The sequence below is a fragment of the Mastacembelus armatus genome, chromosome 10 (assembly GCF_900324485.2).
Source record: "Mastacembelus armatus chromosome 10, fMasArm1.2, whole genome shotgun sequence".
NCBI lineage: Eukaryota > Metazoa > Chordata > Actinopteri > Synbranchiformes > Mastacembelidae > Mastacembelus > Mastacembelus armatus.
Genome location: NC_046642.1, coordinates 12601377 through 12615520, shown reverse-complemented (window position 1 = coordinate 12615520; position 14144 = coordinate 12601377). Strand labels below are relative to the sequence as shown.

The following is a 14144-nucleotide window of genomic DNA, read 5'->3' as shown; positions in this document are numbered from 1 at the left end:
AGTATTTATTGATTTAATTAGGATTCTCAGGCAAGAAGGCCAGGCTGCATTTCAGTTAGTAAAAGCACTGAAAATCTAATACACAAGAAAAGATTTTTAAAAATGAAAATAAATCATCACAATCTCATGTCCCCCTTATTTGTAGTTTTAATTAAAGTTATAAAGATATTTTAGATCAATGTAATGTCGCTGTCTTTTTTAAGATTGTCGTATATGTTTTAATAATAATCTGATCAGTTTATGATCATAGGCTTCTCTCCTACTGCTGCTGTTTAAAGCTTCATTCTAAAGTTACTTTACGACCGTAAAAAGTGCCCAAAGCTTTGGCTGCATCATTTGTACTCGTCCTAGAAATGTGCACAGCAGATACATTACCGTGGATGAGCTCTGAGCGCCGCTGTTGATACATCACTGACTGACTGTGCAAACAGGAGATACAGCGGTCCACCCCTTTAACTCCATTCAGTGTATTAGTCAGTGGGAAGAAGACGTCTGCTCAGTGCTGGTTTAAAGCCTGGGATTATTCTGCTGAAACTGCCAATACATTTTTAAACTGTGGACTTTATCACATCAGTTTTGCACCGAAAGGGATTATTGCGCCTGTGTTTTGGATTTATGATGGATTGTACGTGGACAGTCGGTCGTACAGGCCTATGGCAAGCGCTGGTTGTTATTCTTTGTCTCTTCCAGCTGAGCTCGGTGACTGGACAGGCTCGGTATTCCATACCGGAGGAGCAGCCAGAAGGCTCTTTCGTTGGAAACATTGCTAGAGATTTAGGTTTGGATGTTGCGAGGCTGATGTCAGGTAAAGCTCGTATTATTTTCAAAGGAAGCCGCCAGTATGTCGATTTAAACCGGGACAAAGGCACACTTGTTATTAAAGAGCGGATCGACCGAGAGGAGCTCTGTGGAAAGACGACGCCCTGTAGCTTTAATTTCGAAGTCATCTTAGAAAATCCCATCCAGCTTTATCGGGTAACAGTAGAGGTAACAGATATTAATGACAACAGCCCGTCGTTTCCAAAAGATGAAATCAATTTGAAAATTGTCGAAAGTGTTGCGTTAGGGACTCGCTTCTCTTTGGTGAATGCAGACGATTCCGATGTTTTGATCAATGATATTCAAAAATACATTCTTAAACCCTCTGACAATTTCAAGTTAGAGGTACAAAACCAGCCGGATGGAGGCAGATTTATTGAAATGGTCTTACAGAATCCGTTAGACCGAGAGAAAGAGGAGTCCCACACGCTGATGCTGATTGCGTCAGATGGCGGTGAGCCACATAGATCAGGGACAGTGCGTATTCATATCACTGTGCTGGATGCTAATGATAATGCTCCAGTTTGTAGCCAGGCTGTTTATAAAACAGATGTCAGGGAGAACTCTCCTGAAGGAACAGTGGTAACTACTGTCAGCGCTAATGACGCTGATAAAGGAGTCAATGGTGAAGTGACTTATTCGATCCCTCATGTTGGCAAAGAGGTAAAACAACTTTTTGAAGTAAATGTTCAAACAGGAGAGATCAAAGTGGCAGGTAAACTAGACTTTGAAAAGTCTAAGACTTATCAATTAAACGTTCAGGCCAGTGACCACGGCGGATATACAGACACGTGCAAAGTTATTATTCAAATAATTGATGAGAATGACAACGTCCCTACGATACAGCTCATGTCATTTTCCAACTCCATATCCGAGGATTCAGCCCCGGGTACAACTGTAGCTGTGGTTAACGTCGATGACGAAGACTCTGATGGTAACGGTGTTGTCAAATGCTCCATTAACACTGACGTCCCTTTCAAAATCGAGTCTTCATTAACTGGTTATTACAGCATCGTCACCGACGACGCCTTAGACAGAGAAAGTGTCCCTGAATATAACATCACCATAACCGTGTCTGACCAAGGCTCTCCGCCTCTGTCCAGCAGCAAAAGCATCAATGTAAAAGTGTCTGACGTAAATGACAACGCCCCCAAATTTGATGAATCACAGTATAGTAGGACTGTACCAGAGAACAACTCTCCTGGTTTTTCTGTGTTTACGCTCAGTGCTAGTGATGCAGACTGGGGACAAAACGCTCGGGTTTCTTACTTTCTGGAGGAGAAAGAAATTAACGGGGTAGGTGTGTCTTCGTTAGTCTCAGTGAGTTCAGAAAATGGTGTCATTCATGCAGTGAGGTCGTTTGATTATGAGCAAATCAAGTGGTTTGAGTTTAATGTAACTGCGCGTGATGCTGGATCCCCTCCTCTCAGTTCAGTGGCTACAGTGAAAATCCTGGTCCAGGACCAGAACGACAACCCGCCTCAGGTTCTGTACCCGGTCCAGACCGGTGGCTCTGTGGTGGCAGAAATGGTGCCTCGTTCAGCAGATGTGGGCTATCTGGTGACTAAAGTGGTGGCTGTTGATGTGGACTCTGGACAGAATGCCTGGCTCTCGTATAAACTGCAGAAAGCCACAGACAGGGCGCTGTTTGAAGTGGGCTTACAGAATGGAGAAATAAGAACTGTCCGCCAAGTGACTGATAAAGATGCAGTCAAACAAAGACTGAGTGTTATAGTGGAGGACAACGGGCAGCCGTCTCGTTCAGCCACAGTGATTGTTAACGTGGCGGTGGCGGACAGCTTCCCTGAAGTGCTGTCGGAGTTCACTGACTTTCCACACGACAAGGAGTACAATGACAACCTGACTTTTTACTTAGTGTTGGCTCTGGCTGTAGTTTCCTTCCTCTTCATCACGTCTTTAGTGGTTATTATCTCAGTGAAAATCTACAGGTGGAGACAGTCTCGCGTCCTGTATCAGTCCAATCTGCCTGTGATTCCATATTATCCACCACGTTACTCAGACACTTTGGGGACAGGGACTCTCCAACACGTGTACAATTACGAGGTGTGCAGGACGACTGACTCCAGAAAGAGTGACTGTAAGTTCGGCAGAGCCGGTAGTCAGAACGTGCTGATCATGGACCCCAGTTCAACAGGGACGATGCAGCGGATACAGAGTGAAAAGAACATCCTGGATGAACCAGACTCTCCTATAGAGGTTAGTTGAGTTTTTTAATGATGCAGTCCCTATTTCTGTGTGCCCCCACACCCCACAGAGTGCTGTTTGCTTAATGTTTACTGTGTCAATCTGTTTTGAATTAAATTTAATAATGTGGAAGCTGGGATGAAATCTTTGAGCTGCTTAAGAGGAAAATAACAAAAAAAAAACTTATTTTTTAGAAATACTGTGGCAATATGTGTGTCTAATAACCTACTAGCGTTTGGGGTGTGTGTTAAATAGTTTACATACTGAAATAAAAGTTTTAACAGTATTTTTTTGTAGATTCATCCAGACTTCCCCTTTCCCCTGGTTTCCAGTCTGCACTAGTGACGTTTTGTTTAGTTTCAGTACCACGGACAGCGACATCCTTTTTTGTCTTTAAGTTTTGTCATATTTCCCACTGCGCAGTATTTGATATGACACTATTAAAGTTCTTGTCTTAGTAGAAAACATGGATATGCCATCCATTCTATTTATTTGAATCAATCTTTTAGTTAACATACGTGTATTAAACAAAAACGCAGATGTAGTAATAGTAAACTAGTGAGCATTTCATATTCACATGCAAGTCAGAGCTGGCCTTCTGTGTCCACGGAGTTCAGGTTTTGGACTGTAAGCGACGCTGTTGGTCAGCAAAACAACTTTAGTTTTAACAGCAACCCTTCCCTTCCTCTTCCCCATTTTCGTTTCTTGCACGGCTGCGCAGATAGAAGTCTTTCTCGAGAGGACAGGCTGAAGAGGTGATTTATTTGGACATTTATCTTTGGAGTATACGAGTGTAACTTTTTCAAAGCAGTGCATTTTTAAGGTGGACTACAATCTCATTTTTATTTTCTTCAAGTGAGGACGCGCCATTCGTCAGTATCTATTGTTTCCCATATGGCAGCCCTAGACCAACTCTACACTACGAATGTGAGATGGCGATCGTTTTGTTTATCACGATGGAAAACGGTTTGTCTCATTTTGTTAACGTGTATTGGTGATAGAGTCGATGGCCAGATTCGTTACTCTATTCCAGAGGAGATGAAAAGGGGCTCTGTTATCGGTAATGTAGCACAGGACCTCGGTCTGGATCTAACAAGGCTCCGTTCTGGCCATGCCCGCATCGTGAGCGGAGAAAACGTTCAGTACATCGAGTTGAAGACAGACAAAGGGATTCTTGTCGTCAGTGAGAGAATAGACCGAGAGCAGCTTTGTGGAGACGTGACACCGTGCAGCCTCAGCTTCGAAATCATCTTAGAAAATCCTATCGAACTTCACCGTGTCACTGTTGAAATTTTAGATGTAAATGATAATGCTCCTTTTTTTCCAAATAAAGAAATCCAGTTTGAGACGAGCGAATCTGCTACAATTGGTGCAAAATTCCCCATTGAAAGCGCAGTTGATCCTGACGTTGGAGTAAACGCACTGCAAAATTACATTCTAGTCCCGAATAATTATTTCATTCTGAAACAACATGCAAATCCAGACGGCAGTAAATATGCTGAGCTGGTGCTCCAGAAGCCATTAGACAGAGAGGAACATCCCATCCTTCCTCTAAAATTAATAGCCTTAGATGGTGGAAACCCGCAGAGATCTGGTACAGTGGACATAAATGTGGCTGTTTTAGACGCAAACGATAACGCTCCTGTATTTAACCAGTCGATTTACAGAGCTCTCGTCGTGGAAAATGCGCTCAAAGGAACTTACGTTACCACAGTTAACGCTACGGATGCAGATATTGGTACCAACGGGGAAGTAATTTTCAGTTTTTCCAAAATTAGAGGTACTACTGTTGATATGTTTAGTATCAATGAAAATACAGGTGTCATATCAGTTGCTGGGCTGATTGACTTTGAAAAAGAGAAGAAATATGAGCTGAGGTTAGAGGCGAGGGATCGAGGAGGTTTGACTGGGACTAGTAAAGTTATAATTGATGTTAGTGACGTCAATGACAACGCCCCAGTTATTAACATCATGTCATTTGCCCATACTGCATCAGAAGATGCGCCACTCGGCACGACAGTAGCTGTCATCAATGTCAAAGACGCGGATTCCGAGAAAAATGGGCAGATAAAATGTTTTATAGACAAAACGCTTCCATTTAAAATCCAGTCCTCATTAACAAACTACTATAATTTGGTGGCGGATCAGCATTTTGATAGAGAGACTACTTCAGAATATGCCATTACAATAGTAGCCACCGACTCTGGGTCTCCTCCTCTTTCTAGCTCCGTTACGTTACAGCTTAAAATCTCTGACGTAAACGACAACGTTCCGGTATTCGACAGAACGTCTTATTCTGCTTACGTCACAGAGAACAATCCCCCTGGAATGTCAGTCACCACTGTGAGCGCGAGAGACTCTGATTGGAATCAAAACGCGAGAATCTCTTATTTCATATTGGACACGCAGATCAGCGGAAATCCAGTTTCTAACTACGTGTCCATAAACTCTGAAACTGGTGTTTTACACGCGGTGCGTTCGTTTGATTATGAGCAAATTCAAGAACTTCAAATTACTGTCAAAGCGCAGGATGGAGGCTCTCCTCCACTCAGTAGCAACGTGACAGTGAAAATCCTGGTCCAGGACCAGAACGACAACCCGCCTCAGGTTCTGTACCCGGTCCAGACCGGTGGCTCTGTGGTGGCTGAAATGGTGCCTCGTTCAGCAGATGTGGGCTATCTGGTGACTAAAGTGGTGGCTGTTGATGTGGACTCTGGACAGAATGCCTGGCTCTCGTATAAACTGCAGAAAGCCACAGACAGGGCGCTGTTTGAAGTGGGCTTACAGAATGGAGAAATAAGAACTGTCCGCCAAGTGACTGATAAAGATGCAGTCAAACAAAGACTGAGTGTTATAGTGGAGGACAACGGGCAGCCGTCTCGTTCAGCCACAGTGATTGTTAACGTGGCGGTGGCGGACAGCTTCCCTGAAGTGCTGTCGGAGTTCACTGACTTTCCACACGACAAGGAGTACAATGACAACCTGACTTTTTACTTAGTGTTGGCTCTGGCTGTAGTTTCCTTCCTCTTCATCACGTCTTTAGTGGTTATTATCTCAGTGAAAATCTACAGGTGGAGACAGTCTCGCGTCCTGTATCAGTCCAATCTGCCTGTGATTCCATATTATCCACCACGTTACTCAGACACTTTGGGGACAGGGACTCTCCAACACGTGTACAATTACGAGGTGTGCAGGACGACTGACTCCAGAAAGAGTGACATGAAATACATGCAACCGATGAGTCAAAGTTTAGTGAGTGTGGATGGAGCTGGGGCTGATACAGTGCATGTGGAAAAGCAACTGTCAGACAACTGTTCTCAGATGTCAACTTTGGTGAGTAACATATTTAATCTGTGTTTGTCTGTTCTCTAATTGTTTTTCTAAAGTTTTAAAGCAACAGTGTTTGATTCTCAGTATAGCAGTGATGTCGCTGTCCGTGGTGCTGGAACAGTCAATGGATTCATTTTGACATTTGTTTACGTCTGGTACTGCCATCTCTATTGTAAATATGCTTCTTACAATTTCTAACATAGTAATCTTAAATATCTAATCACATTAACTAGTGTGAGGATGTTGCATAGAAGTTGGAATCCACATCAACATTTACAAGTGAATAGTTACAAAGGTGTGTGGCATCAACTTTTTCAATCCATTTTTTTTAATGCTGGTTTTAGTATTCATTGATCTAATAAAGATTCTCAGGCAGGAAGATCAGGTTGCATTTCAGTTAGTAAAACTACTCAGTACACAATTTATATGAAAAGATAAAGAAGAAAAAAAACGTCACATGCTCATATCCCTGTCTCCATGGTTGTAAATTCTCGTCAGGCGTTTTCTTTATTTGAATATTAAACTAAAGTTATAACTTTGCTTCACATGAGAACAAGAAAACTATATACTATACTAAATATTTTTCAGTTTTTATGGTGTGGTACTGCTGTCTCTTAAATGTTCACGTTTGCTTACTGTGTAGTTTGTTTCACATATCATCATTATATTCAGTTACAGTTTTATTAGAAATTATGAAGATATTTTAGATCAATGTAATGTCGCTGTCCTTTTAAGCTTCTCATATATATGTTTTAATAATAATCTGATCAGTTTATGATCATAATCTTCTCTCCTACTGCTGCTGTTTAAAGCTTCATTCTAAAGTTACTTTACGACCGTAAAAAGTGCCCAAAGCTTTGGCTGCATCATTTGTACTCGTCCTAGAAATGTGCACAGCAGATACATTACCGTGGATGAGCTCTGAGCGCCGCTGTTGATACATCACTGACTGACTGTGCAAACAGGAGATACAGCGGTCCACCCCTTTAACTCCATTCAGTGTATTAGTCAGTGGGAAGAAGACGTCTGCTCAGTGCTGGTTTAAAGCCTGGGATTATTCTGCTGAAACTGCCAATACATTTTTAAACTGTGGACTTTATCACATCAGTTTTGCACCGAAAGGGATTATTGCGCCTGTGTTTTGGATTTATGATGGATTGTACGTGGACAGTCGGTCGTACAGGCCTATGGCAAGCGCTGGTTGTTATTCTTTGTCTCTTCCAGCTGAGCTCGGTGACTGGACAGGCTCGGTATTCCATACCGGAGGAGCAGCCAGAAGGCTCTTTCGTTGGAAACATTGCTAGAGATTTAGGTTTGGATGTTGCGAGGCTGATGTCAGGTAAAGCTCGTATTATTTTCAAAGGAAGCCGCCAGTATGTCGATTTAAACCGGGACAAAGGCACACTTGTTATTAAAGAGCGGATCGACCGAGAGGAGCTCTGTGGAAAGACGACGCCCTGTAGCTTTAATTTCGAAGTCATTTTAGAAAATCCCATCCAGCTTTATCGGGTAACAGTAGAGGTAACAGATATTAATGACAACAGCCCGTCGTTTCCAAAAGATAAAATTAATTTGAAAATTGCTGAAAATGCTGCAGTGGGAACTCGCTTCTCTTTGGTGAATGCAGACGATTCCGATGTTTTGATCAATGATATTCAAAAATACATTCTTAAACCCTCTGACAATTTCAAGTTAGAGGTACAAAACCAGCCGGATGGAGGCAGATTTATTGAAATGGTCTTACAGAATCCGTTAGACCGAGAGAAAGAGGAGTCCCACACGCTGATGCTGATTGCGTCAGATGGCGGTGAGCCACATAGATCAGGGACAGTGCGTATTCATATCACTGTGCTGGATGCTAATGATAATGCTCCAGTTTGTAGCCAGGCTGTTTATAAAACAGATGTCAGGGAGAACTCTCCTGAAGGAACAGTGGTAACTACTGTCAGCGCTAATGACGCTGATAAAGGAGTCAATGGTGAAGTGACTTATTCGATCCCTCATGTTGGCAAAGAGGTAAAACAACTTTTTGAAGTAAATGTTCAAACAGGAGAGATCAAAGTGGCAGGTAAACTAGACTTTGAAAAGTCTAAGACTTATCAGTTAAACGTTCAGGCCAGTGACCACGGCGGATTTACAGACACGTGCAAAGTTATTATTCAAATAATTGATGAGAATGACAACGTCCCTACGATACAGCTCATGTCATTTTCCAACTCCATATCCGAGGATTCAGCCCCGGGTACAACTGTAGCTGTGGTTAACGTCGATGACGAAGACTCTGATGGTAACGGTGTTGTCAAATGCTCCATTAACACTGACGTCCCTTTCAAAATCGAGTCTTCATTAACTGGTTATTACAGCATCGTCACCGACGACGCCTTAGACAGAGAAAGTGTCCCTGAATATAACATCACCATAACCGTGTCTGACCAAGGCTCTCCGCCTCTGTCCAGCAGCAAAAGCATCAACGTAAAAGTGTCTGACGTAAATGACAACGCCCCCAAATTTGATGAATCACAGTATAGTAGGACTGTACCAGAGAACAACTCTCCTGGGTTTTCTGTGTTTACGCTCAGTGCTAGTGATGCAGACTGGGGACAAAACGCTCGGGTTTCTTACTTTCTGGAGGAGAAAGAAATTAACGGGGTAGGTGTGTCTTCGTTAGTCTCAGTGAGTTCAGAAAATGGTGTCATTCATGCGGTGAGGTCGTTTGATTATGAGCAAATCAAGTGGTTTGAGTTTAATGTAACTGCGCGTGATGCTGGATCCCCTCCTCTCAGTTCAGTGGCTACAGTGAAAATCCTGGTCCAGGACCAGAACGACAACCCGCCTCAGGTTCTGTACCCGGTCCAGACCGGTGGCTCTGTGGTGGCAGAAATGGTGCCTCGTTCAGCAGATGTGGGCTATCTGGTGACTAAAGTGGTGGCTGTTGATGTGGACTCTGGACAGAATGCCTGGCTCTCGTATAAACTGCAGAAAGCTACAGACAGGGCGCTGTTTGAAGTGGGCTTACAGAATGGAGAAATAAGAACTGTCCGCCAAGTGACTGATAAAGATGCAGTCAAACAAAGACTGAGTGTTATAGTGGAGGACAACGGGCAGCCGTCTCGTTCAGCCACAGTGATTGTTAACGTGGCGGTGGCGGACAGCTTCCCTGAAGTGCTGTCGGAGTTCACTGACTTTCCACACGACAAGGAGTACAATGACAACCTGACTTTTTACTTAGTGTTGGCTCTGGCTGTAGTTTCCTTCCTCTTCATCACGTCTTTAGTGGTTATTATCTCAGTGAAAATCTACAGGTGGAGACAGTCTCGCGTCCTGTATCAGTCCAATCTGCCTGTGATTCCATATTATCCACCACGTTACTCAGACACTTTGGGGACAGGGACTCTCCAACACGTGTACAATTACGAGGTGTGCAGGACGACTGACTCCAGAAAGAGTGACTGTAAGTTCGGCAGAGCCGGTAGTCAGAACGTGCTGATCATGGACCCCAGTTCAACAGGGACGATGCAGCGGATACAGAGTGAAAAGAGCATCCTGGATGAACCAGACTCTCCTGTAGAGGTTAGTTAAATAATGCAGCTTAGTCTTTGTGACATTTTTATTTTTTTTCTTCTTCTTCTCCTTCTTCTTCTTATTATTATTATCATTATTTTTTTTGTTTTTCCAGTTCCTCTGATAAATAGCTTATGCCGTTTATTTCAGCACCATGGACCACACCATATTTTTAAGTTACGTTATTCACACTTATTAGTCCCACACTTTAAGCACCTATTACTAGTTTTTGATTCATATTCAGAACTTCTAAATAATATAATCTTTCATTCTGAGCCTGTGCTGTGCTGGTGTTCAACATGCACACTGTTTTGTATTGTTTTGTCTTCAAAGTTTGTGTTAACCCGAACTGATTTTTTATTATTATTATTTTTCAATATTATCAAAGTGCTGGTTCAGTTTAGTGATCTCCAGGGTCCTACTGTGTATTATGTCATGATTTTGAATAATCAGACTGCACATGACTTCATTTTTGATATGAAGAATCAAAAAATACTCCCATTGTTTGCTCTTTATCATGGGGCAGCTTTTCCTTTGTTTCCTGAACCGTGATAAAACTTGTTGTGATACTGTTTGTTTGAGTTGCATTCCAATACAGCTTTCATCCGCATATTTGCATATTAGAATAGATTACATGTCAGAATAATACAATTTCCCTACTACCTTATTAAAATATTGTTAGTTTATTTTCTACTCTCCAGATGTAATATAATATTCTTAGAAGACATGATGTTACAGATTTTGGACTCTGAGGGACGCTGTTGGTCAATTCAATATAATTATTAAAGCATTAGCACACAGTCCCCTCCCTTGCTGCCGTGGCCTATGAGAGAAAAGGAGATAGTGTGCATTATGTTGGCTGACATTTGAGGGAAACTGAGACGCTTTAACTGATCTCTCCATTCAGTTTTTGAGGCGACAGTAAATACAAGACACGTCACTTTTTATCTTTAAAAGTGACTGTTTTTATAAGTATTGTGCTTAAATCGCTGTAGAGCATTTGTGATTTTTTTTTTTCTTTCGCTATGGCCTGTGGAATATTACTCTACACCCAATGCGTAAAATGGCGCTTTGGCTGGGGACAGAACTGGAAGCTCCTTTTGTTCCTTTTTTATGTCATTCATATGGTCAGTGGACATATCCGATATTCAGTGCCGGAGGAGATGAAGAAGGGCTCTCTCATTGGTAATGTCGCACAGGATCTTGGTTTGGATCTGAAAAGGCTCCGTTCAGGCCGTGCCCGAATCGTGACCGGAGAAAACGTTCAGTACACCGAGCTGAAGACAGACAAAGGGATTCTAGTGGTGAACGAGAGAATAGACCGAGAGCAGCTTTGTGGAGACGTAACGCCTTGTAGCTTCAGTTTAGAGATGATTTTAGAAAATCCTATGGAGCTGCATCAAATTACAGTGGAAATAACAGACATAAATGATCATTCACCAACGTTTAAAAGAAATTACATACAATTTGAAATCAGCGAAATTGCCAACACTGGTACACGTTTCCCATTGACGAGTGCAGGAGATCCTGATGTGGGTCCTAATGGACTCAGAGAATACTTTTTGACAGAAAATGACTATTTTGTTTTGAAACAAAACTCGGATCCAGATGGGAGGAAATATGCAGAGATGGTGCTTCAGAAGCAATTAGACAGAGAAACAAACCCTAATCTGTCTCTGAAACTAATAGCTGTAGACGGTGGAACTCCGCAGAGATCTGGTACAGTAAATATCGACATCACAGTTCTTGATGTCAATGATAATGCTCCTGTGTTTAATCAGTCTGTGTATAAAGCTGCAGTAATGGAAAACGCTCCCAGAGACACTTACGTTATTACTGTTAATGCCACTGACGCAGATTATGGGTCAAACAGTATTGTATCATACTATTTTTCAGACCTCAGTAGTGATTTCAGTGATTTGTTTACAGTTAATAAACAGACCGGTATTATTTTGATAACAGGTTTAATTGATTATGAAAAAGACAAAAAGTACGAACTTAGAATCGAGGCAAAGGATCATGGAGGTTTGACAGACTCGAGTAAAGTGATAATTGAAGTTAGTGATGTAAATGACAACGCCCCTACAATTAACGTTATGTCATTCACTAGTCCTGTGTCAGAGGACTCCCCTCCTGGTACCACTGTTGGCATCATAAATGTTAAAGACCTCGATTCAGGTGACAACGGACAAATAAACTGCAGAATAGAACAAAAGGCACCTTTCAAGATCAAATCCAGTTTAAGAAATTACTATACTCTGGTAACAGATACTGTGTTAGACCGTGAAAGCGTCTCAGAATATAACATCAGTGTTGTTGCGACAGATGCAGGGATCCCTCCTCTGTCCACAAAAAGGACGTTTCATTTAAAGGTCTCTGATGTGAACGATAATGCTCCAGTGTTTTCACAAAGTGTTTACAGCGCGTTTATCTTAGAGAATAACACTCCAGGCGTTTCTCTTCTTACTGTTATGGCTAAAGACCCTGATGAAAATCAAAACGCCCGGATTTCTTATATTCTGGAGGACACTAATGTTGGTGGATCTCCAGTTTCTGAGTATGTTTCTATAAATGCAGAGAGTGGAGTAGTATATGCGGTGCGCTCATTTGATTATGAGCAAATCAAACAGCTGATGTTAATAATCAAAGCGCAGGATGGAGGCTCTCCTCCACTCAGTAGCAACGTGACAGTGAAAATCCTGGTCCAGGACCAGAACGACAACCCGCCTCAGGTTCTGTACCCGGTCCAGACCGGTGGCTCTGTGGTGGCAGAAATGGTGCCTCGTTCAGCAGATGTGGGCTATCTGGTGACTAAAGTGGTGGCTGTTGATGTGGACTCTGGACAGAATGCCTGGCTCTCGTATAAACTGCAGAAAGCCACAGACAGGGCGCTGTTTGAAGTGGGCTTACAGAATGGAGAAATAAGAACTGTCCGCCAAGTGACTGATAAAGATGCAGTCAAACAAAGACTGAGTGTTATAGTGGAGGACAACGGGCAGCCGTCTCGTTCAGCCACAGTGATTGTTAACGTGGCGGTGGCGGACAGCTTCCCTGAAGTGCTGTCGGAGTTCACTGACTTTCCACACGACAAGGAGTACAATGACAACCTGACTTTTTACTTAGTGTTGGCTCTGGCTGTAGTTTCCTTCCTCTTCATCACGTCTTTAGTGGTTATTATCTCAGTGAAGATCTACAGGTGGAGACAGTCTCGCGTCCTGTATCAGTCCAATCTGCCAGTGATTCCATATTATCCACCACGTTACTCAGACACTTTGGGGACAGGGACTCTCCAACACGTGTACAATTACGAGGTGTGCAGGACGACTGACTCCAGAAAGAGTGACTGTAAGTTCGGCAGAGCCGGTAGTCAGAACGTGCTGATCATGGACCCCAGTTCAACAGGGACGATGCAGCGGATACAGAGTGAAAAGAGTATCCTGGATGAACCAGACTCTCCTGTAGAGGTGGGTTAATTCATCCCTCATATTTTTGCAATTCCTACAATATAGCATAAATTTAGATTGCATTGCGTATTTCATTACCTGCTCAGGGATTATCTTCTGTATCGCTGGTTATGAGCAGCTTCTCTCTGTGACGGAAATTGTAATTACTAAGAAATGGAAATGCATATTCTGATTGTTGCCAGCTTGCAATGTTGACTGTACTGCGTACATTTAATTTTTTTTGTAATTAGGAAACTTGTACACTTTCTCTTTTCAGCATATTTGTAATTGAGAGACGAAAATATAGTGATACAAAGAGTGTTTTAATTTAGTATGTTCAAATTCACAGCATGTATCACCACCACTTTCTTTGTTTTTCTTTTTATCCTGTCATATACTTAATCATGCATTTTCCATTTTCTTATGTAATGCAACACATACTCCTTACCTTGAATTAAACATATCCTTTACATGCAACATTAACTAAAGAATCACAAATTCTATCTGAAATGAATTTCCCCTCTCTTATTGTAATAGAGCACATGTTATTTTTATATCGGACTCTAAGGGCCGCTGTTGATCTTCAAAGCACGTGTAAAGCTCTTGAAATAGAGCTACACCTTCAATCCTCACCATAGTGCAAACCAGAGCTCAGGGCTGTCGTTCTTTCTCTTCAGCACTGATTTTTAGAGTGTGGGTTTTTCGTTTATCCGCGGTGGATTATAAACACACGAGCAGGAGGACCATACTGGGTTATAGGCAGGGTTTTTGCAACACCTTTTTTCA

The 14144-nt window shown here is 42.3% G+C and overlaps 4 protein-coding genes across 10 annotated transcripts in view; all 4 read left to right on the top strand.

Annotated features, from left to right (window-relative positions):
• Positions 1-14144, top strand: part of LOC113144193 (protocadherin gamma-C5-like) — a 261353-nt gene that overhangs the window by 129776 nt on the left and 117433 nt on the right. The gene's annotated exons all lie outside the window — the stretch shown is intronic.
• On the top strand, positions 488-3045 carry LOC113144203 (protocadherin beta-16-like). The gene has a single exon (XM_026330072.1). The coding sequence runs from the start codon at positions 616-618 to the stop codon at positions 3043-3045; it is 2430 nt and encodes an 809-aa protein (XP_026185857.1). The 5' UTR covers positions 488-615.
• LOC113144202 (protocadherin beta-16-like) lies at positions 7376-9933 on the top strand. Its single transcript, XM_026330071.1, has one exon. It carries the CDS (start codon positions 7504-7506, stop codon positions 9931-9933), a length of 2430 nt encoding a protein of 809 aa, XP_026185856.1. The 5' UTR covers positions 7376-7503.
• On the top strand, positions 11040-13388 carry LOC113144691 (protocadherin gamma-A7-like). Its single transcript, XM_026330917.1, has 2 exons — positions 11040-11316; positions 12604-13388. The coding sequence occupies exons 1-2, from the start codon at positions 11040-11042 to the stop codon at positions 13386-13388; spliced, it is 1062 nt and encodes a 353-aa protein (XP_026186702.1).

Excerpts from the sequence above, each read along its gene's own strand:
- LOC113144203 (XM_026330072.1), top strand. The coding sequence starts at position 616 with ATGATGGATTGTACGTGGACAGTCGGTCGTACAGGCCTATGGCAAGCG.
- LOC113144202 (XM_026330071.1), top strand. The coding sequence starts at position 7,504 with ATGATGGATTGTACGTGGACAGTCGGTCGTACAGGCCTATGGCAAGCG.
- LOC113144691 (XM_026330917.1), top strand. The coding sequence starts at position 11,040 with ATGGTCAGTGGACATATCCGATATTCAGTGCCGGAGGAGATGAAGAAG. Across the intron at positions 11,317-12,603 it reads AAATCCTATGGAGCTGCATC|CAGTGAAAATCCTGGTCCAG; the intron begins AAATTACAGTGG and ends GTAGCAACGTGA.